Source organism: Trichomycterus rosablanca, chromosome 1, assembly GCF_030014385.1.
Source record: "Trichomycterus rosablanca isolate fTriRos1 chromosome 1, fTriRos1.hap1, whole genome shotgun sequence".
Classification (NCBI taxonomy): Eukaryota; Metazoa; Chordata; class Actinopteri; order Siluriformes; family Trichomycteridae; genus Trichomycterus; species Trichomycterus rosablanca.
Genome location: NC_085988.1, coordinates 52,893,920 through 52,919,155, shown reverse-complemented (window position 1 = coordinate 52,919,155; position 25,236 = coordinate 52,893,920). Strand labels below are relative to the sequence as shown.

The 25,236-nt window shown below is 35.5% G+C and overlaps 1 protein-coding gene across 2 annotated transcripts in view; it reads left to right on the top strand.

Annotated features, from left to right (window-relative positions):
* Positions 1-18,519, top strand: part of cacna1c (calcium channel, voltage-dependent, L type, alpha 1C subunit) — a 243,825-nt gene extending 225,306 nt beyond the window's left edge. For both annotated transcript variants that reach the window (XM_062994612.1, XM_062994606.1), the window contains 7 exons: positions 4,133-4,260; positions 6,581-6,715; positions 7,426-7,760; positions 11,688-11,813; positions 11,919-12,034; positions 12,195-12,292; positions 17,841-18,519. In XM_062994612.1, coding sequence (XP_062850682.1) covers positions 4,133-4,260; positions 6,581-6,715; positions 7,426-7,760; positions 11,688-11,813; positions 11,919-12,034; positions 12,195-12,292; positions 17,841-18,152 — 1,250 coding nt within the window. In that variant the 3' untranslated portion in view covers positions 18,153-18,519. The remainder of the gene's footprint in view (positions 1-4,132; positions 4,261-6,580; positions 6,716-7,425; positions 7,761-11,687; positions 11,814-11,918; positions 12,035-12,194; positions 12,293-17,840) is intronic.
* Positions 18,520-25,236: the final 6,717 nt, after the last annotated feature.

Genomic DNA, 25,236 nt, shown 5'->3' with positions numbered 1-25,236 from the left:
TTTTTTTTCTTTACATACAATTGTCACTTTAACATTTCTAACTTTCATTAAAATTTCTCTTGTTCTATCCAATAACTTATTTGTCTTACACTGTCTGATCAATATTTAACATGCATTAATCATATATTAGGGTAATCATAAGTGTTATCACATAGAATGTTTTTAAGAAAAATTTATAATTATTTAGTTTTTACATACCTACTTACATACGTACCACAGCTTTGTAGTAGCAGCTCAGAAGTTTTAATGATATCCAAACAAATGATAATATACCACTAGAAATAATATACGAAATAATATATCCAAGAATGGCAAATGGCAAGTCACAAAAGTTACAAAACACATACAACTACAAAATACACATAACAAGACACACATACAACATTTAAATCCTTAAATCTACTAAGAATCCAGTCTTTAAGCTAATGGCCTAATGGAGCTAATGGCCTTGCAGCCACAACACGTCACGAATACTACTTGCCAACCCGTACCAAGTTGCAGGTCCCAGACCATGCATTCAATGAAACACCCGGTGTTTAACTTATTCGCCGTTGCCCCGCTAAGTTACATTCATCAATGTAAATCAAAGTTTTATCTAAAAACTTTGGTCAAAAAACCCCATTTAGTCGAGAGACGGGATGTCTCGACCCCAAAAACCCAGTTTTCGGTCAGCTTCTAGGGGACAACGTATACACACAGTTCCACAAAACTAATTAAATCACTAATTCCATGACAGAATTACTACTAAAACAAAGAAGGGTTCTTTCTCAGCTGTATGAGTATGGACAGTAAACACACCCTTTGTTTCTGATGACATCTAAGTGTTACACACATACTGAACCCTATTGATGTTATTTTTTCATCAAGGGCTTTTGTAATATCTAATAGAAACATAAGTGGCTATTGTGGAGCACCTGTCAATTATTCTACCAGAAAAATGGATGATCTTGAACTGTGAAGGTCAACCATGGTTGGCTGTCCTCATACAGAGGGATGGACCTATAGCCATCTTCAATAACAATGATTGAAAAACACTGTTACTATGAAAACAGAGTTCAGTTCAGTATGGCATTAGCATCAGCAACCAGACAGAATTGTGATGACTTCATTCATTGTTATGTAACGTCTCAGCAGAAACTTGTAGTGAAGTGTTTATTAGTGAATTAATATTTGTAGCAATGTTAGCCTATGGTTAAAAGAAACGAATGCATTAAATTTACTTCTCATATCTACTGCTGGTGCAGATAAAAGGTGGCCAGTAGCACAATGTTGCTGAGTGGCTAGAGATGTTGTAACAAGCCCACCTGCTATACCCATGTAGGTCAACAGGGGGATAGAGGCACTAATCTTTGTGCCTAATCAACCATTACCTGTTTCACCTCTGGGTGGCTCTTTATAAACAGCCTCATAACTTTTATAACCTCATAACTCACAGCTCATTGCTGTGTCCGCTGTTGTCTGAATTCTCTGGTTGGCCTGTCTTTTTACCAGCATTTCTTTGTTCTGGTTTCTAGAAAATCCAGTGTGCATGGCAGCTATTGTGTATTGTGCAGACATTCCTGTGTGCAACTGTGACATGAGATTCATCTTGGATACAAGTGGTGTCCAGTGGTGACATTTTCTTGTGTTTTAACAACTCATTTTGGGTTTATTAACCCTTATTACAGGAGCGGGGTTACAACAAAACTGTAATAATTAGTATCCCCAGTTTTCAAACAATTTAAAAGTATAATTGTGTTGCAGGCATCAAATTCTAAATTTGTTAATATTTACAAAGTAAATCCAGACTTGGGCAAAATCCAGTTTCCATACAGAAAATTTGGGACCTGATCAGTTCTTTTGGTTATCAACACAGGTTGGCACAGTTCATATGCAAGATGTGTCAGCAATTCCATTAAAGGTGTCTGACCAAGGAAACACATAAGCCTCCTGCTCCAGGAAATTGTGCAAAGGATACTCAAACTGGCATTTATATGGCAACATGTTTAGTGATTACTGCCACAATGTGCTGTGGGCATACTCTGCCCAGATATTAGGCCTACAAGAATAGATTGGTGGAGAATCCAGGTCCTGGCTCACTCACTTAACCTGACTAATTGGATTGGACTGTAACCCTAAGGATAAACTCATAAAGCTACACAACAGCTGGTAGAAGACCTTTTAAGAACCACTTGAGAACTAGGGCCCCCTGTCCAAAACCAGGTTGTTTTGACATGAATACTGACCATCTGTTCCTTAATGCAGAAGATTATGCAGAGCTATAAATAAGCATTTGAAAAGCAGTTCAATATTTACATTTTCATTTTCGGCATTTAGCAGATGCACTTATCCAGAGCGACTTACAGAAGTGCTTCCATAGTAAACATTTCATTACTCTAGTCTAAGTAAACAACAGTCCAAGAACACAAATCTGCTAAAACCTGTTAGAACCAAAGTGTTTTTTTGTTTTTTGTTTTTTTTAAATGAAAAAGAAATGAATAAGAGTGATAGTAAGTAAGTAAGTACAAGTCCGCTTAAGTGCTTAGTAAAGAGGTGAGTTTTTATAGTTTTTTTAAAGACGGCAAGAGATTCAGATGTTCGGACAGACAGATGAAGTTCATTCCACCATTTGGGTGCAAGTACAGAGAAGAGCCTTGATGCTTGTCTTCCTTAAGTTCTGGGTGGAGGATCAAGTCGAGTGAGATTAGTGGCTCGGAGGTTGCGCGGTACAGACCTCGAAGGTAGCTTGGGGCTGGTCCATTTTTGGCTTTGTAGGTGAGCATCAGTATTTTAAACTGAATGCGTGCAGCTACAGGAAGCCAGTGAAAAGAACGCATCAGTGGCGTGATGTGGCAGTGTTTGGGTTGGTCAAAAACCAGACGGGCAGCTGCATTTTGAATGAGCTGCAAGGGTTTAATAGTGGACATAGGAGCACCTGCCAGCAGGGAGTTGCAGTAGTCCAACCGTGAGATTACAAGTGACTGCACAAGATTCTGAGTAGCTTCCATGGAGAGAAATGGTCGAATCTTCCTGATGTTATAAAGGAGGAACCGGCACGATCTTGTCATGTTGGCTACACATGGAGAGAAGGTCAGCTGGTTATCCAGGATGACACCAAGGCTTCTTACATTATCAGATGGTCTGATCTGGGAGTCGCCAAGAGAGATGACTAGGTCCTGGGTTGGAGATTGATCTCCAGGAATGAATAATAGCTCTGTCTTGCTGTGATTGAGTTTTAGATGATGAGCCGACATCCATTGTGAGATATCTCGCAGACATGCTGAGACGCGAGCTGAGACTTGTGTGTCTGAAGGAGGAAATAACAGAATGAGCTGAGTACCCTCTGCATAGGAGTGGTAAGAGAAGCCATGGGAGGCTATGACCTTACCCAGAGAGCGGGTGTAGATAGAAAAAAGAAGTGGGCTAAGTACAGAGCCCCGAGGAACACCGGTTGAGAGAGTGCATGGATGGGATATGGATCCCCTCCATGACACCTGGTAGGAGCGCCCTTCCAGATAGGAGGCCATCCATTGCCATGCCGAACCGGTTACTCCAAGGTTGGAGAGAGTAGACAGGATATATGACTTATATCACAGTGTTGCCTGAGATGTAAAAATCCTATAAAAATTTTAGTGAAATGTGTAAGGATGTTAGTAAATGGGCAAGAGATTGAGCATACCTTCTGGTACTGGGCTTTTTTGCTATGGACACAGACCTGACCTTGTTTATAGTAAGCCACAAAATATGTATGCATTAAATTCCTGGGCCCAGGTTAACCCTGCATGTTTTGTGCAGGGTAAGACACTGCACAACTTGCTTCCTGACTACTGTAGGGCTGTAGATGGTTCTCCGAGGACCCAATTCATTGCACTGCCTTTTGAATAACTGCCTCAAACAAAAGACCAGACAAGCGTTCAGAAAAATGGTGTTGTGGTATTAAAATTCCCAGGGAGTACCCAGGGAAAGTCCACATGGACACTAGGAGAACATAATAAACGCCACACCAAAACAACGTTGAAAGAGCTGAATGGCACAAATAGTACCTGCTGTGCGTCTGTGCCACCCTGTATTTAATAAAATACAGTACAATAATAATACAGTAAAAAACAATGTTTTCATTAATTATTGTGTTTGTACTTGTCTATGTCTCCAGATGATGAAGTCACAGTTGGGAAGTTTTATGCTACTTTCCTTATTCAGGAATACTTTAGAAAGTTCAAGAAGCGAAAAGAACAGGGCCTAGTGGCTAAAGTACCTCCCAAGACTTCTCTTTCTTTGCAGGTGGGTTAGCATTTTACCAAACATATACATAGGCACACAGATGACACACTACCTTTTTAGAGCTCTGTTCTAACATGTCTTACCGTCTCAGTCCACTTTTTTTTTTATCTTTCTGAAATATAGCTTTTGTTTATTTTCTATTAAAACAAATACAGAAAAAAAATTCAAATGCTTGGGGTTCTTCTTCATAATATGTGCATGGATGTGGGTACAAATAAAAAAATGAATTTCAGTAGTGTAACAATTTATATTAATCTAAATTAGCATGAAAAAATGCACGTCAAAGTGTTTTTTACATTTACTTTGACTTATTTCATTGCACACAGTATGAACACAGGAGTTTTAATGTTTTGTCTGGTCAGCTTAATTTAATGACATGGTAAAGCATTTACCAATTTATCAGCCAATCAGCCATAACATTAAATCCACCTCCTGGTTTCTGCACACACTGTACATTTTATCAACTCCACTTAACATATAGAAGCACTTTTTAGTTCTACAATTATTGAGTCCAACTGTTTCTTTACATAATTTTTGGCCTGCTTTCACCCTGTTCTTTAATAGTCAGGACCCCCACAGGACCACCACAGAGCAGGTATTATTTACGTGGTGGATCATTCTCAGCACTGCAGTGACAATGACATGGTGGTGGTGTGTTAGTGTGTGTTGTGCTGGTATGAGTGGATCAGACACAGCAGCACTGCTGGAGTTTTTAATACTGTGTCCACTCACTGTCCATTCTATTAGACACTCCTACCTAGTTGGTTCACCTTGTAGATGTAAAGTCAAAGACGATCGCTCATCTATTGCTCCTATTTGTGTTGGTCATCTTCTAGACCTCATCAGTGGTCACAGGACGATGCCTATGGGGCGCTGTTGGCTGGATATTTTTGGTTGGTGGACTATTCTCAGTCCAGCAGTGGCAGTGAGGTGTTTAAAGAACTCTATAAGCCCTGCTGTGTTTTATACACTCATACCAGCACAACACACACGATGCCTATGGGGCCACTATGTCAATGTCACTGCAGTGCTGAGAATGATCCACCACCCATATAATACCTACTCTGTAGTGGTTCTGGGAGAGTCCTGACCATTGAAGAACAGCATGAAAGGGGGCTAACAAAGCATGCAGAAAAACAGATGGATTACAGTCAGTAATTGTAGAACTACAAAGTGCTCTTCTTTATGGTAAGTGAAGCTGATAAAATGGACAATGTGTGTAGAAACAAGGAGGTAGTTTTAATGTTATGGTATATATATATATATATATATATATATATATATATATATATATATATGTAATGTTGTCGTTCCTTCTCACAACAATTAAATTACGTTTTGTCTATGCCAAGCAATGAAGTCTTTCAGGTGTTTTGTTGTTCCTGCAAACATGTCTTAAGGTGTGCAACAGTATTGGGTTGTCGTTGTCATTTAATTTTTCATTTTAAATTTCTCCACATATTGCTGCTCAGGTGGCGCAGCAGTAAAATACGCTAGCACACCAGATCAGTTCGAAACTCAGCTCTGCCGTCCAGCTGGGCTGGCCGACTATATGAACAACGATTGGCTTGTTGTTCATACAGGGATGGGAAGCCGGAGAGGGACCTCATAACTGATGCAATTACGACCTTTGCTGGCTGATTGATGGCGCCTGCACAGAGTCGAGGAATAATGTGAACAGGGTTTTGCTCTCTGTGCATAAAGCTGATCCGCATATGAACTCGCCTTGTGCAGGTGAAATGATGCAGTCGGCTACCGCACACGTGTCGGAGGCGGTGTGTGACAGGTTTGCTCACCTCAATCAGCAGTGGGGATCAGCATTGGTAGAGAGGAAGTGTAATGCAATCTGGTAATTAGATACAACAAGATTGGGAGGAAAATTGGGGAAAAATGCAAAAAAACCTAAATTTTTACCTGTTGACATCACCTCAGAAATCACATTATTTATGTTTGTCCTAACTTTTTTTGGAATGTGTTACAGGTGTGAAATGCAAGAATAGATGTTATGTTAACAAATGAAATAAAATATTTTGGGTTCATACTGCCTACAATGAAATAAAAGTCAAAGTTAATGTTAGAAACTTTTTTTTTTTTGCATTTTTCATGCGTTTTCTGATTTGGGCTTCTATTTAACAATGTATTTCATGTTTTCTTCTTAGAAAGAGTTTAAGCACAATTTAAGCACAATGTCTATATTAAAAAGATGCATTTAAAATCACAAAGTTTTACATGTTTTCAAAGAACAAAAAATTCTTTAAAATTATCTTTGAAACAGATTTTTAATATCAAATATTTAATTTTGTATGTATTTGTGGAGTAGGCTGGCCTGCGTACACTGCATGAAATGGGTCCAGAAATAAGGAGGGCGATATCAGGGGACCTCACGGCAGAGGAGGAGCTGGAGAAGGCCATGAAAGAAACAATGTGCACTGCATCTGAAGATGATATATTTAGGGTAATGGTCTGGTCATTTCCCTGTGCTCTGCTTAAAGTATCAATTCTTATATTGGATGCACTTTGATGAGTTACAAACAGTTTATGTATTGTAATCTATTGCATTTACACTATACTGCCAAAACAACTGTGAACATCTAAATGTATTTTATGTATTCTTTTAAACTAGTCACATCCAATTAGCCACTTGCATATTTCCTTCACTGCTGCAGACTCCTACTATGACAGAGGAGGGTCATGCCAAACACTTCTTCTTTTTCCACCTACCAGCAAGTTCACACAGAGATTAGTATAAAATATGGAAAGTCTTCATCATTCATCATCTCTATGCAAGAACATTCAACCAGCCAGCAAAGGCCACAATTTCAGCAGTAATAAGAAATCTCTTAAATAAATCATTTTAACAGACATAGGCAATCGTGTTTGGGGGCCAGTTAATAGCACTGCTAAAATTTGATCTTGGATCTCAGTGCTGGTGGGCTTGTTAGATAGTCAATACATGCCAATACAAGCCTATACATGTGTGTGTGTAAGCATGTGCATTTGTGTATTTATTTGAATTGTGTTGAATCCTTTTTTCAGATTCAGTTGGCAGCCCTCCACTTAAATATCTTTCTGTGCACTTAGAAAACGTTGTGGAACAGTTTAGCTGGTTAATTATGTATTCTTTTTTACTTTTTTTGATAAATAACCCTTTTTATTTTTATGCAGCGATCCGGTGGTCTCTTCGATAATCACATGAACTATTACCATCAGAACGACAGTCATGCATCTTTCCCACAATCTTTTACCAATCAGCGGCCACTGCACATCAGCAAATCAGACAGCCATGAAGAGACACCATCACATGAAAAACTGGTGGATTCCACCTTCACGCCAAGTAGCTACTCTTCCTCAGGTTCCAATGCCAACATCAACAACGCCAACAACACGGCTATTGGTTGCTGCCACCAGAGCCTGTCCACTATCAATGTAGATAGGCACACAAGACCCATCTTCACACCTAGTCTACTGCCTCACTCCTCATGGTGCTTCCCTAATAAGAGGTATGGACAGAACAGAAGAGGAAAACAATGGTGTCCAAAATGTTACAGACCAAAAGTTTTGAAATCAGTGTGAAACATATAGGGCATTAGGACAAATTAGCACAGTTTACATTTGCATCTCTAGTCTTTGTTTTGTGTTAACAAAATGAGCACAAAAATGCTATTTGCAGATATGCCTTACACTATTTGTTTTGTTATATTTTTTGCTCCTGGCACTGGACACAAGAAATTATTTATTATTTTCGAATTCAAACTGACTAGTTAGGGTGGGATCATAGAGGTTATCTGAATTAGCTAATAACTTTGATCAGGTGAGAGACCAAATGATAATAAAATGTACTAACACTGAATCATTTAGATTCCCACTTGTTCAGTTTGTTTCATTTTGTTCTTAAAATGCTTTTGATATTAGTGTGATTTTTGCATTTTTGGTTAATGTTCTGATCACTGATATTAATGTTATTTTTAGTATAGAAACATACAGTATGTTTAATATGTTATATTATCAGAAGACATTTTAATCAGTGATTTAAATAAAATAGCATTTATGAAAAATGTACATTGGCAATTCCGGCATGTATGTGTGGTAGTCATTAAAATAAAATATGTTTACTTTGCAGCATTTCCTAATTATGTACCAAAAACATAATTAAGTATTCAGAGTTATTATGAACTAATGGAAATTAACTTTTTTTTTTTTTTATTATAAATATTACCTTAAATAGTACATATAAGCCCAGAATGTACATATTGCATACACCTATTTTTAAAAACAGACTAACAGTTAACCTAAAATGTTGTTTAAATAATCCTTTTGATTAAAATACTACAGTGTTTAAAATTGTTTATTAAAGCAATAAGCCACTAGAGACCGTGCGTTACTGCAGTTTTATCACGGGGAAGGTTGTTTTGGCATGACGCGAAGCGGATTGCCTAAAACGTCTTTCCCCGTGATAAAATCATAGCAGTAACGCACGGCCTTGAGCGGCTTATTGCTTTTATAAGACGGCGATCAACATAAAATATAATAAAATACAACAATGTTCAATTTATAAATGTTCTTATTTACAAAAACACTTACAAAAAGCATTCTTCCGTGACCCCAGGTAGTTTGTTAACAGTGTTGCTAGGCAACATGAGGGCGAACATAACATTCACTTTTTCTTTTCAGTGGCGTATTAATATGGAATGCTGTGAGGTGGTCATAGGTGTGCGTTTATCGGGGATTTTACAATGGCTTCGAACGTGGCTCAGCCAATCAGATTTAGGACCGGAACTATCTGTTTTATAAATTGTTTTTTGAACTATATCCTTAAGCAAAGGTAAAAAGGCTTTTTAAACCAGCATTTACCCCTAGACTTTATTTAACATAAACAAAACTCAAAAAAACATCAAAATATTATCAGTTTAAATGTTTTAGCTGGTGTTGATTTTTTATGTTAATATTTTCTAATTCTTTATATTACCAACATTTGAGGTTATCTCTTCCACCAACCTCCTAGGAAAATCTTCTAAGCAGCTTTTAGATCCTTTTTAGTGTAATGTTTGGGTGATTCTTTTATTCCTTTATATCTTTTTTGACTTTTATATGGTTTGGTCATTTATCATGCATTGTTCCAGAGTATGAGAAACTTGGTCTGTGTTCTTTTTTTGCTTAGGATGTCACTCTGCTTTCTTCTCCAATGAGGATGTCTTTTAACTTTCTGCCTCCACTAAAGGCAGCACTTAATTATCTAAACTACAAAAGTATGCTCAGAACTAAATTACTGAATAAACAGATTTAAAGCTTTTAGTAACTGAGAAGTTTCTACAAAAATAGAACTACAAAAGTATGCTCAGAACTAAATTACTGAATAAACAGATTTAAAGCTTTTAGTAACTGATAAGTTCTGGTGAGACGTAATAGAAGCAGTTTATATCGGCAAACTAAGTAGTGTTTGATTGAAAGCAGTACAGAAAGAGGGTAAAGAATAAAGATCTGTGTAGGTTATTAGCGTAATCCCTCTCTCTCCCTCTCTCTTATTTTTTTCTTTCTCTGTATACTACAGTAAGGGACAGCAAGTATTGAACCATTTTTGTGTTTGCTTTTTGTTTGCACTTTAGCCTAAGCTTTTTATACATAGAACTTGATTTTGTATTTATAAATATTAACAAAATTGTGTAATCAGTTTGCAGTAATAATATCTGAACTTACCTGCTACTTTTGACAGCCATCAAAAAGCCTCTGGCACAGTGCACAGTGTTCTGCAAAGGGTTTTTTGTTACAGTCCATATATGCTTAGTGGGGTTGAGGTCTGACCATGTTTTCCAAAATATATAGGAGGACCATGTATTCCAAAATTGATGTTGATGTATATTTAAGGACATTTTTCAGTTTGAACACCAAATTGTATCCGCTATCCGCTACTAAGATGATTTAGGTTAAAGAATAATTTTGAGGTAATTTTTCTTTTCATTATTTTGTCCACTTTTGGCCTTATTTTTGTTACATCTGACCACTCTTCCCGAAGGCTTTTTGTCTTGTCTGTGTGATCAACCACAAATTTCATTTAAGCTTTAAGGAACAGGTTTTGAGCCTATTGTTTTAGGTTCTAAGTGGTTAAAGAAAATAGTTTAAACTGACAGTATTTCAAAAACATGGATACGTTTGACGCACATGCCAAAACAAGTGTAGACAATGCCTCCTCTGCATCACCATCTGCCTCTTAAACATACTAAAAATGAAAATATAAGAGCAGTTATCGTTAGTTTGGGTTTTTATGTTGCTGGTAGGAAACCCCTTCCCCAGTGGTTGTACAGATGTATTAGCAAATAATAGTTTGAAACCATGCAAGTTATAGACATAAAGACATGCCAGATCGGCAAAAGCACACTGTCAGCAAACACACCTATGTGTCTAGCAAAATGTCTTGAAGCGTTCTGCTTGCAACTTATTGTAATTGTATTATTGTAAAGATCTTAAGATTCTTAAGTTTTTTATGTGTTTATTTGTGTGACACATTTACAATCCGTTAAAAAAACTAAATCATTGCCTAGAATGTGTCCAGCCTACACAACTGGCAAGCTCCAACAATAATGTAACTTGTACCTTTTGACAGCAAAACCACAACAAAGTAAAATGGACACTTTTTTATGTATAATATAATGTATAATAACCTTTAAATTAATTACCTATTTGTGTAGGCAATTTGTACTTTCTAATAGTATGTGTTTCTTTTATTTGCCAGCAAAATAAAGAGCATGCGTAAAAATCTTAAAGACATCTTCATTGTCATTTTACAGCATAGCTGTTCTAGAAGCGCAAAATACATATAGATTTGTTAGTATTTATATTTATTTTCTGGTGGCTCCATGATTCTCCAAAGACAGAAATAACCCTTTATTCAAAGATAAAGAAGTAGCCCTACTTGAAATGAACACAAATTAAAGGTTGCATCAGATGAGAAGTTTTGTAAGAATGAGAAGTTTTGTAAGTGGCATTAACATTTGATAAAATTTTGAATTAACCTTGTAATCTATCTTTTTATCATAGAGGCTACAGGCATGATGGAAGTTTTCTTTTGTATAAAACACATAGTTGCATAAACATATTAACATTATGTTTCTGAATGTATCACTGCTAGATACAAATTTGTCAAGATAATGTAAAAAACCTAATAAATAAAAATAACTACATAATCTAGAATTTCTAGGTTCGGTTGAATTAAAAGTTGTGATTTTATATGTAAGTAGTTACATTTTGGTTAAAACAGAATATGCAGTATTATAAATTCAGTTTTGTTTTATTTTTACATATTGAAATATTGAAATTGTATCTGTATTTTTTAATTTAGAGAATGCTCTTATCTGGAAGTGTAACACTTGCTTGGTGAAGTGAATAAAAATTGTATTCATTTATATAGTTTGTTTTTTTGTGTCTATGTTTAGCTTGGAAGCAACTGACAGTAATCCTCCATTAATGAGTCAGGAGGAGTCATTAACAGGAGAAATAAATAATCAGATGTTTTTAGAAAGACAATGCCACCACAAGCAAGACACACTCGCCACCAAAATGTAACACAGTCCTTTAACTATTCTCAATTTAATATTTAATTTTTTATCATTTTATCTATTTTCATTTTTTTGAATTTGCTATCTTGATAAGTGTGTATGTGACAGGTTGGCACTGCAGGATGAAGAGTGTAAACAGCAAGCTGTGATGGAGAAAAGGGATGTGGAGGAAGAAAAAAGATTGTGGCAAATTCGAAAAACGTTTTTCTGTTCCACAGCACTAGGTAAGTTTTTACTCATATGAACAAATACACAGTGATATAATACAAAATATGATTATACCACTACAATATTTAAATAGTGTAGCTCTAGTTAATCCAAATATAAGAAAAATTTAAATAATGTGATGAATTAAAATATTTTATCTAACTTTCTCCAAAACAGGTAGACGAGCTTCCTTTAACTTGGAGTGTCTGAGGGGACAAACCATATCAGATGCCTCATACAAGACAGCATTGCCTCCGCACTTGGTCCAGCATCAGGTGAAACTAAAAACAGGATTTTTAAGTCTGTGGGGCTAGTTAAAGGATTTTTATTGTTTTGACATAAGGACCTTGAAAAATGAATGGGATGTAAAAAAATGGGAATGTAGTTGCTCTATAATAAACAGACTAAAAATGGTATATGGGGTTTTGTAGGATTATAATCAGATTATACCAAGCAGGTGATAACGATTATCATTTTTATATGTAGGTTGAAACATGGTCATTAACAGAAACAGCTGTGTAGGTGGTTTAAACATTGGTGAGGAGCAGCCTACAAAGGTGAGATTGTGAAAGACAGTTTCATGTCACAGGTCAAACACCATGGCAAGACAGAGCACAGCAAAAAGACACAAGGTAGTTATACTGCATTAGAAAGGTATCTCCCAGGCAGTGGCGGCTGCTGGTCTTTCAAAGAGGGGAAGCTCATTGTCGGCTTACATCATGAAATTTGGCAATTTATTTATACATAAATTTTGCCCTCCGTTCCTTTTCAAGAAAATGGCCTGAAATGGGTTGCAGTTTGTCTTTCGACTTCACTCGCAAAATCCGCGATGGAACTGAAGCTCCCAGTTATTAAGTGATGGTGTAGAGATCAAAATAGCTGTCAATCAAAACGGGATTCAGCCTTCGACTGATCCTCCAATCTTCTTGCAGAAGCTCAGCGTCCAGACCCGCCCACAGCTCCATTCACCCCCAGAGACGCTCAGCGTCTGGGGGCGGGACAAAATCGTGGCATTTATCCAATGACCGGCGAGTTTCGAAGCAATGGAAAAAACTTTTTCACGCAGTCCCTTTGAAGTGAATAGACGCTCAGCTTCTACGGGCAAATGCATTGACGCTACGGGAATGTATGAGAAGTTAACAAAACCAAGTCAGTCGATTTGTGATAAGTAGCTGATTCTGAACGAACTCGTCTTCGAGATGAACGTGTTCTAACGCATTTGTAGTCAATGAAATGTTAACACAACTGTACATATTTGACCATTTAATTTTTGACATTTTAGGGGAAGCTGAGCTTCCCTTGCAGTCTTAGAGAAATCGCCACTGCTCCCAGGCAAAGATTTCAAAGCAGACTGAGGTTTAAGGATGTGCTGTTTAAACTCTTTTGAAGAAGCACAAAGAAACAGGCAATGTTAAGGATTGTAGACGTGTCGACTAGGGAACACCAGCCATAGACCAACATGTGTGCCACTGTCATCCACCCATCATTGCCTGCACCTCGCGCATGGGCCAAAGAAAGGCTTCAATTGACCTTGGACACATGAAAGACAGTGACGAGTCCCAATTACGGGTGAGAGACACTGACAGACAGATCAGAGGAAACTGCATAAAGCCGGGGTAGCATTCCTAGGGTATGCCCCAGGACGGTTAGTCATTGTACCACAATCCTTAAATGGTGAACGCTACAGGGACCTGTTAGCTGACCATCTGCACCCATATCTTCAGGAAGTCTTTCTGGACAATCGTGTCATTGGGCTTGGATCACTCAGGAATGGTTGGCAATGAACAATAAATTCTCCACACTGCCTTTGCCCCCAAATCCGCCTGACTGCAACCCTATTGAAAATGTTTAAGATATGAAACAGGCTGAGCAATCTGCTCCCACTCACCCGCAAAATGTCCACCAACTTATGGAGCTTCTGCAGCGGGCATGGGTGGAGTTGTGTATGGAGGAAGTTTACCACCTTGTATAGTCTGTTCCAGGGTCTGCATGGATCAGTTTTCAGTGTCATTTAACAGACATTTCTTATTTTTGGGACATTATGCAGATGAACGAAATCAAAGTAGAAGTCTGAATCTATTTTGAGTCCCAAGTTTTTTTACAACTGAGCTGGGAGTAACAGAGAAAGCTTTAAGGTTTAGAACCAGGTTAGACAACTTGTTTCTTGCAGCCTTAGATCCAACAAGTAATACCTCTGTTCAATTGGATGACATGATGACTCCAGTCTTTTATGTCATTTACACAATCCTCGATCTTACTGATTGTGTTAATGTAATTGGGTTTGGCTGATATACATATACAACTGTGTGCAAGGACGGATTAAGGATAGTCTGGGCCCCTGGGCAAAGAGTTGCCCAGGGCACCATCTCTCCCCCCCCCCTCCAAAAACATAAATAAATTAATACATTAAACAACCTGTCAATAACTAATCCTAACACAAGAATCTATTTTATATAAGTTTCTTTCTACTCTTCTTTCTTGCAAAGTCATCCACTAATTCATCAAAATTAAGCTGTCTGACCAAATCTGATTCAATGGCCAGAAGTGACAGTGAGTTCAGGCGGTTTTGGCGCATCCTAATCCTGAGTTCATTCTTAATACGAGCCAGTTTGGAGAATGAATGCTCCCCTTCACAATTTGTGATAGGCAGTCAAAAAAAGTCTAAGTGCTATGTAGACATTTGGAAAGGTTGACTGTAAATTCAAATTTATCATGGTTTTGAGCATTTTACTAGGACATTTTTCTTTTTCTGTTATGAATGATTTGTATTGTATCAATTCATCTGCCAGGCTCATGTTCAGATCTGAAGGATATGCTGCAGCGAGTGAGTTAGCCTTTAAAGTGAGCTCACTGTTGGACATATTGTCAGGCATGAAAAGAACATCAAATAGCTCAGTTAAGTGTGTGTATGCATTCAAACGGTCGTTGAGACAGGACACAAGTTTGTCAATGACAACATTGAAAGTTTCGATCCGAAACTTGTCCTTTCCGTTAGGGCCCCCAAGAGGCCCTGGGGTCAAAGTCCCTAATAGTCAGAGCATCCTTAAAATGGAGGGCCCTCGGAAATAAAAATATATTGTATCATAAATGTTGATAGGCATCGCAAAATGTTTTGGGCCAGGGCCCCCCGGGGCCCCCTGACCTCAAGGGCCCCTGGGCGCTGGCCCCACTGGCCCGGTCAGTAATCCAGCCATGACTGTGTGTCATCTGCATAGCAATTCAAATTGATGCCATGTTTATGAATATTTTTTTAATGGTAGCATATACGTAAGTGTATATACTAGAGCAATACTGACCCCTGTGGAACAACATAATTGTTCTTTTCTAGTTTCAGAGCATTTATTATTTACATGGACAAATTGGGAGTGGTCAGTGAAATAGAATTTAAACCAAGAGAGTGCAAGTCCTTTAACACCTACTGTATTTTCTAGCCTATTTAATAAAACATTATTATCTACAGTATCAAAAGATGCATCCATTATCAGAGGACATTAATAAATTATTAACTATCCTAATTAATGCAGCTTAGGTACTGTGATTGGGTCTAAATCCTAATTAAAATGTTTCATGAATACTGTTTTCATGCCGATAAGAACATTTGTTCTTATTGTTGGGAAACTGCTTTTTCTATAATATTGCAGACAAAAGGACGGTTAGAAATTAGCTTATAATTAGACAGAACATGTGGATTAAGATTTGTTTGTTTTTTAATCTGGGCTTTAATTACATTTGAACAATTTGGGTTATTATCCAAGGCTAGGGGATGCATTTATTAAGGTAAACAGGGGCTCTACTATGATAGGGAGCAAATCTGTAAGTAAACAAGTTGGAACAGGGTCAAGTAAACATGACTGTAAACTGCAGTTTGCTCAGTTTGGAAAGTTGGATTAAAGGAATTAAGTTGGCTATCCTTGTTGGATAAGTCACTATTATCACCCATGCTGCTCCATCTGAATTGATGCTTAATATTGCCAGGTGACACACTCTTGTCCTTATATCTTGTCCTTAAAGATTTTTTAAATCATTGCTGGTACAGTTAGATGGTATATTAGAATCAGTTTCTGTAAATCTGAACATTGTCTCAAAAAGGAAAAACTATGGTTATTTGTATTATTCTCTATTAGAGAATAATAATAAAAGATTTGGCTTTTATAAGTGCATGTTTATACTCAGGGCATCTTTCCATGCTCTTTCATACACTTCCAATGTAGTGTGCCGCCAGCTGCGCTCTAATTTTTGTGATGCTTGTTTTAGAGCATGTGTGTGGTCATTGTACCATGGAGCAAGCTTTTTCTCCCTAATCAGTTTAGTTTTAACTGGTGCTACACTGTCCAAGATTGTGTGGAATACGGACTCTAAATGTTGAGTTGCCTGTTCTAGCTTTTTAGGCTTTGATGGTAACACAATTATTAATTCCGGTAGGCTGTTTATAAAAGCTGATGCAGTTGCAGATGTAATAGTAAAGTGGTATTGATTGTCTACAGCGGTGAGTGGGTCCTATTACATTTTGGGTAATACATATAGATTCTAAAATAAAATTAAACATGATTTTAAGTGGATCAAGCTTATTTTCATAATGAGCATTAAAATCTCCAACAATTAAAGCCTTTTTAGTTGATGGTACTTATTTGAAAAGAAAATAAGCAAATTCTTGAAAAGAATTCTAAATAAGAACCAGAGCTCCTGTAAATTAATAATAATTAAGTTATAAGGACATAGTTTTTAATAATGTTTTCACTTACAAATGACATGGTGAACAGATCTTAACTGCAGTCAGACCAGTCACGCATACACATACTTTGTCTATGGAGCAACACTTTTGTAGCACATGCAGTGTAAGACCTGTTATTGTGTTGCTAAAATAGCAACGGATGTTCCCAAAAAGACATCACCTTGATAGCAGCATATGTCTCCCTAAACCCCCATGTGCACTTCCTTATTAATGGTATCTTTAAACATATAGAAGTCACCCAAGCACATATGCACTGATGTAACCCCATACCATGACAGATGTGGGCACATGTTGCTGGATGGTTGTTTTGGCTTTGGCACTGAGAACCCAACACCTTTTTTTTTCATAAAACAAGCTGAAACGTGGACTCATCTAACCACAGCACATGTTTTCACTGCCATCTAAGCCCTGGTCCAGAGATCTTTGCAGCATTGCTGTATAGATTGAGACTCTTTACATGAGTTTCAAGTTTCTTGAAGCAGCTGCAGTCTGAGTTAAGTGACAGTCTTGCAAATAATTAAAAAGTTCTTTTTGAACAGATTTTCCCTTGAGGTTTGGCATGAGTTGAGCCACAATCCATCTATGCTTGTAAAGACTAAACCTTAGGTGGCTCTTTCCAATTATGATTACTTGTTACCAATTCACCTGTTTATTGTGGAAGGTCTATTATTTTGCGCCCTTCCCAGTGTGTTAAGTGTGTTGGAGACATGAAATTTTGTTTATATTTACGAAACATGTATAAGTTTTTAAAACTAAACATTAAAAGTCACTGCCAAGTGGCAAAGTCAAGCTACTAAATGTCCTTTTTTTTTTTTTAAATGGTTAATACTAGAATACCCACAATGCTTTTATTTCTTAATCGCTCAATTTTCTGGCATTTTTCCTGTTCATGTTCCTCTTGAATTAGTTTTACATGAGGTGGTGGGCAATTAGATATTACTGAAGATACTAGATTATATTGTTACATTTTAGAGCATTAGTTCAGCAACTCCACTCTGTTTGGAAAGATTGCTATAACAGTGTCAACACTTATTGTATATATTGTACTTATTTAACAATGCAGAGTAATATAGTACGTTGTCTTTTCTTAGGACTTCATATCTGAGGGGCTGGTCCACTATGCACAGGACCCCTCATTCAATGAGGTGGCCAAGCAGGAGAGAACTGATGCATGTAACACGAGCATGGAGGAAATGGAGAATGTAGCAGAAAACATGCTTAACAGGCCTCCCAGCTTAAATGGTAACCTTTTGCCCTATAAGTGCTGTAGTGATGCTGGGAGCAAGAACCAGGTGCTGAACAGAGCAAGAGAGACAGAGCATCATGAAAATGGGGTAGGTGGGCTAAAGAGAGGCAGAGTCCTGATAGAGAATGAGGATATGGACTCTGTACCAAGCTTGTAGGAAGAACATTATCATCAAGAATTTTTTTGCTTTGCCCTGTCTGATCATCTCAGGAGCTTTCCTGCTCTGTCTGGGAACACTAAGACATCCTCTTAACCAGAACAGTATATTTTAATTCTGTGTTTATTGTAGACATAAGAAGCAGCTAAGTTAGTTGTTTTTCAGACATGAATGGCTGTAAGCAGACACTTGTAAGCATATCACCACTGAACAAGAGAGAGAAAATGTGTATCTAAAGTGCCTAAACATTCTTATAAGCCTGAATGAAAGATTAATCATTTGTCATTTTATTGATAGAACATGACTAAAATTCCCCCGTGTTTGCTCAGTTAAGGTAAGTTTATGTTTGTGTCTACATCTGAGAAAACATCACAAGTCAATAGACAGGTTTTTTAAATCTTTTTCTCTTTTTCTGTGTTTCATTGGCATTAAAGGTAAATTTGGAGGCAGTACATGACTGCACTATTATGTTGCAATACACAAAGTTTTTATTTGTATGATGTATGATCTGGAAAGTGAAGCTTACAGCAAGAAAAACTACATAGGATACAATTGTGCATTGACCACAAGCCTTTTTATATTTCAGCCCACAAATACAATTTCTTTTACTTTATGCTCTTTATGGCTTATTTTATCATTGCTTTTTAGTCATTATTAAGTGATGTTTACTTTAATGGAGATGGAGGTTAACATGTCATATCCTCCTATAGCTTCTTTCTGACTTCAGGAGATTTCATGGGTGTGGAATGTTAAACCTGAATTATTTTAGCCATCCTCTTTGTTTTTAGTATTGTTGTTTTTTTTCCTGAGGTGCTTTTTAGAGACTGCAGCCAATATTTGTTTTGACTGTTTGTACATCCAGCCTACTGACTTCTGGTTTTCTTTGAGAAACATGTATTGTTGAGGATGTTGTAATGTGAACTCTTAAAGGCATACAATTGTGTCATGACATACACATTATCTTTACTGGAGTGTAAGTATGATTAAGTTAATTGTTGTGTTTTAAAGTAGCAGAAGAGTGCAAAGGTCAGATGATTCAGCAAGGTAATAGCGTCAAATGCAAACATGCTTTTAAGGCTTACTGTTCAATACTTGGGTTTTGTCATTGATAGATTGGTAACATTTTCTATAAATTAATGGTATCACTTTTCTCATGAAAATGTATGAGCTTTTTAAAGAACTCATACATTATTTAAACTGGATTAATTGTAATTTGAAAGTCCTTATAAGCATTTTCATTATAGCTAGAATCCTCCACTACAACTTAAATAACATAGTTAGATTTTTATCATGTTGTATATTCTTATATATAGATATAAAATACAATATTTATATTACTATTTAATTATTTTATATTTATTAAAATATTTTTGAAGAAAATACATATCAGTTTATAAACTGATATTTGGTGAAATAACCTCACAGCTACCGCGTGTCTTGGCATGCTGTCCACCAGAATGTTTCTATTTTTGTCTGTCAGTCTACAGTTAATCATGAAATAAAAAATTTTGTTTCTAGCTATTTTGAAAATAATTAAAACCAAAGTCTCTAATTCAGTATTCAGTATTCAGACATTTTAGTTAATACTTCAATAGAATAGTAACCCTTTTCAATACAATCCCCTTTGCAACATACAAAGCCTCTATATGTTTAACCACAATTCGATCCACTTACAGTAAAAATTGTGGTCTTCTGTAGACCCAGGTCTTAATCTTAATGAAAATTTACAGCAAACAGGATTAGTGTCACATAAATGGGTCTAAATACTTTTGTGTATAAAGATTTCAGTTTTTGATTTTTAATTAATTTACAAAACAATGTTTTTGCTTGTAATTATGGTTGGAAAAGTAGATAGGTAAAAATGGCATTTGCGTCCATTTAAAATTGAATCCACAACAAGTAATTATTTCTATATTATAATTATAAATAATGATTGTTTTACAACATACTTTCAATGAGAAAAATTATTATACTAATTACACTAATATACTAATTTAAATGAAATTATTTCTTTATTTTCTATATTATTGCAAAAAAATGGGGGAATTGTTATGCACAGCTTATTAATAGTTGTAGAAAGTAGTACAGTGTAGCAGTTAATATAAAAGCATTATTAGATTGTTAGGATTGTTAGAGCTGACAAAAATGCTTATAATGACTCATCAACTTACAAATAGTTATTAATAATTAACAATAATTAGCTACATGGCTTAAAATGCCAACAAAATACAGTGTGGCAGCCGATTTTTCTACCAAAAATAAACCATTTTGATATCCAGGCAAAATCATAGCATTAATTGTGAAATATGGGGAAAGATTTAAGAAAGAATAAAATTAATTCATTCATGGATGGGTAAAAGTTATTAAAGACACCAATGTTGTTAATGACACTGTAAAGGGCTTTATAATGTCATAATTTAACTGCATTATTATTAATATTGTCAAATACAAATTTATTTATTTCAAATTGTGTACACAAACATTAATTGAAGACCTGGTGATCTAATATGCCAATATGGTGCAAATGTTATATGTCAGGTCAATTTAACAAGCAGCCCATTGGGTCAGATCCATTGAGTTATTTTTCCACAGGGCTTTTATTTGTTTGCAAGTGAGTTAAATAAATAAAAAAGTATAATTTTGTACACCTTAGTCAGTAATAGTCCTATTTATGCCACTTATTTAACTATAGTGTACATATTGTAATCACATACCATTTTTCAAGCTGCCCTCATGTCTGGCAAAGCTGATTATATCGTAATAATTACTTGTGTAGTATTACCTTTCTGTATACTCCTAACATAAGGCAGTTTAATTAAATTTTAAAAAACAAATCTATTTTGCCTAAAGAAATTACCTGTCATTTATCACACACTTTGTGAATATCTGGGGTTGATCTAATGAAGTCAAATTTCAGATTGGACAACTATCAAAACAGATGACATCTCTTAAAAACTGTTAATTTTATTAAACATTTAAGTTTTTTTTTGGTCTGATATGACTATAATTATGTCAGTCGTAAAACAGTTACTGAACAAATATCAGTAACTGACATTTTAGTATGTTCACAATTTTACATATGTCTGATCTATTTATGAAAGTCATTAGCTGAGATGGCCAGTCATGCAAAATGTATTGCTTCCAGGAGTGATTTACTCATATGGGCAGTGATCACAGCATCTACCTCCAATAAAATCTTAACCCACCATTCATGAATGTGCTGCAAGCCAATATTATGACTGCACAGGAAAGATGACACAGTCTCCCATGCAATTTATTTAATACAATTATAATATTTGCACTTTACTCCTTAGGTACCATAAATATCATCCAAAAATTAATCAGCAAAATTATAATTTTGCAGATATAATTAGCATTATATTTGCTTTGGCTTACTGTTGGATATGTGTAACATCAATCTGGTGAGTTAGACTTTTGTTTTGCTAGGATTTTATTTCTTTTTAACAGGCTTACACTTTTAACTATACAAAATTGATTACTTCTGCGGAATTAGCCGTATATATTTATAATAACTGTGTTAATTTAAATCCATTTACATTTCTTAAAAAGATTTTGATTATAACTGAAAACTGATTTTGCATATCTTGTGTAAAATAGCTAGAAAATTTCTTTTTATGGAAGTACATTTTTTTTAATTGTCAACCTATTTACCATTTTATGATGTACAGTGATGATTAAACTACAGGAAAACAAACCTTCTATATTACTTAGCCACTTAAACCTGCCAACAATAACATCCAACATTCATCATAGATATGAAGCCACAAAATCACTAACGATGTTTCTTTGTATTTTATTCCATTAAATTCCATTCATAAAGTGACATAACACAGAAATGTACGTAAGTGCTAGCACTGTATTTATGTAGCTTGCTTTTATACTTGCAATATAATAATAATAATATTAATAATAATAATAATAATAATAATAATAATTAATAATAATAAATAGTATAACAAAGTTGATCAAAATCATGTGATATCTGAGTTGGCCGTTTAAAACTTGAAAACTAAAAAAAATATGGATGTGCCCTCAAAGGATTAATGTCCTTTCCAGGTTTTTTTACCCTGTGTTTCTAGGTGATGCCCTTTTTGGTACATTAACACCTCTTCTTTGGCATGTACATTTGTAAGTTTTATTTTTAATAATAATCAAAAAATAATAATGGTCATAATGAAAAAGTTTTTGGAAAATAGTTTTTTAAATATGAAAAAGTTGGGACAGTATAGAAAGTGCAAATAAAAAAAACCCCACAGTGTTTCTTACATTTACTTTGACTTTTATTTCATTGCAGACAGTATAAACACACAGTATTTCATGTTTAGTCCGGTCAACTTTATTTTGTTTGCCAATATAATATTAATATTCATTTCTGCATTTCAGGCCTGCAACACATTAAAAAAAGTTGGGATGGGGGCAGTTTTGGGCTAGTAATGAGGAAAAAAACTAATTATGTGACTTCAAAGAAGTGATGTCAACATCTGATTGTAATCATGATTTGGTACAAAAGCAATATCCTCAAAAGTTTTTGAGGAGCAAATATGGGCAAAGGATCTCCATTTTGTCAACAAACGTGTGATAGAATTACTGTAATGTTTAAAAACAATGTTTCTCAAGGATTAAAAGAGATTTTAATGTTTCTTCCTCTACAGTGCATACAATCATTAAATGATTCATGAAATCTGGAATGAAGTTGTGTCAAAGGTAATCTGGAAGGAACAAGAAATTTTAGTGCATAAAGTGCAAGGGCGCAAGATCTCCAATCCCTCAGACGGCACTGAATCAAGAACCATCATTCATCAATAACTGATATAACCACAAGGGCAAGGGATTGCTTTGGCAAAGCTTTGTTAAGCAAAGGTTACATTCACAAATGCCACTTCAAACTTTAGAGTGCCAAAAAAAGCCTTACATTTACCATGTCCAGAAGCAACTTTAAGTTCTCTGGGCTTGAATGCATCTGAGATGGACCATCACACAGTGGAAATGTGAATTGTGGTCAAAGAAGTATAGATTTTTTTCAGAAGAAATGTACGGTGTGAGCTCTGGACAAAAGATGAAAAGGATCCAGATCAGCACCAAGTCCAAAAGCCGGGGTCTTGTTGTATTTGTCCCCTTGGCAAAGGTAATTTACACTTGTGATGGAAGCATGGATGCAGAAAAGTACATTAAGAATTTAACATATGCTGCTTTTAAGACAACATCTTTTCCAGAGACGTCCATACATTTTTTAACAAGACAATGCAAAACCACATGCTGCACACATTACAAGGGCTGCAGAAGGAGAATGTATGGGTACTGAACTGGCCTACCTGCAGTCCTGACCTGTCGCCAATAGAGGATGTGTGGAGAACTTTTAAATACAAATGTCATGATGACAATCCTGTTCTGTTGCACATCAAGACAGGTTTGCAGGAAGAATGGGACATATAAACACTTTATTGCTTGGTATCCTCAGTGCCAAAATGTCTTTTAAGTATTTTGAGAAGGAATGGCAAAATTACAAAGTGGTAATCGCTTTATTGTCCCAACTTTTTTGCAGGTGTGACATGCAGGAACAGATGTATATTAACAAATTAGATGAGTTTACCAGACAAATTGTGAAACCACTGACATACAAAAAACCTTGATGCAACCCTGCCTTGACACTTTGGTCATCTCTCCAGGTAATGACATACAAGAAATACTTTGAATAAATAAAAAAATGGCAATGTAATTTTATTGCATTATAGTTTAAAGTCTTTTGCGATGCGTGATGGAGGTTGGTAATGCATGTTAAATTACTAACACAAATGGGTGTACATTTGTGTATATACTTAAAAGGTTAGTGGGCTCAATGGGTCCATAGGTCCTCTCATCATGGACCCCAGGGTAACTGCAGTATCCCTCCCCCCACTCCTTGTCATTCTTTGTAAATTAATTTAATAGGATAATACAGGGTCTAGTGATGCAATGATTAGTGTCTGCAGAAGCTAGCACATTTGCACATTAAAGTCATATTTGCTTTCTGAAATTAACTAAGCCAGTTAACTGTTGATTTACTTGTAAAATAGTTTGTGTTAAATCATGGATCACAGTAAGATTGCATTATAAAAGAAAAAAAGAATCAAAAGTTTTAATATAACTTCAGTGATGCTGTTACGGGGGGGGGGGTGTATTTGTCTTCAGATCAGTGAGATGGATTTTACATCAAGCTCAATAGCTCATTGTGCTTGTTTATTTCTTTCTTCAATTAATATGAAAAAATATGTCATATAAATAAGTATATGCTGAGAGAGAATAAGTATTATTATACATTTAGTGGTATAAACTTATTTGGCCCTTTTGTGGAGTGTGTAGTAACTTATGCTTATGTTTGAAAATGTACACATGTACACATTACAAAAATGCTTTATTTGTTTTGTAAATGAAATAATGTTTTTATTTTCACAAATTGAACGTAAGCAGCTTGTTCAATTCTAATTAAAGTGATTGATTCAAATGAAATATATTTTTGTTTAGAAACTTATTTATAACAACATGTTACAATGTGCATTTCTTTTTCGTGCACATTTAGCTAAAAATCTGGACTTGTCAAACAACAAAGTAAGTTTTAAGATGATCAAGAGGTTTAAGGTGTTCCTTTTTCTACATTTATCTCACTGTGTTCCTTGCTTGTTTTATTTTCATGTAGGCTTTTAAAATAAGAGTATTAATTTACTTTTCTACTCCTGTTTTTAAGAAAAATATTAATAGAAAAAATTTTTACTAAATAATTTGTAAATAATTATTTGTTTGCACAGTCATATTAGTAATGCCATCAATCTGTTTTTGGTGACAGAGTGTCTTGCATATAATGCACGCTATCAGTGAAATATGTTTATATATAAAAATGGAAGAATCAGTGAAAGAGTATGATATTTATGAGCAAAATTTAAATCATATGTATATTCCTGTAACATTGCATTTTTACCTGAAAAACATTATGTTAATAAACAAATTGCAAATAAACTGAATTTTCTATAGTTCCTAATGACATGGTTTTTATTATCTTTCATTAAAATACAGAAGAACCATCTATATC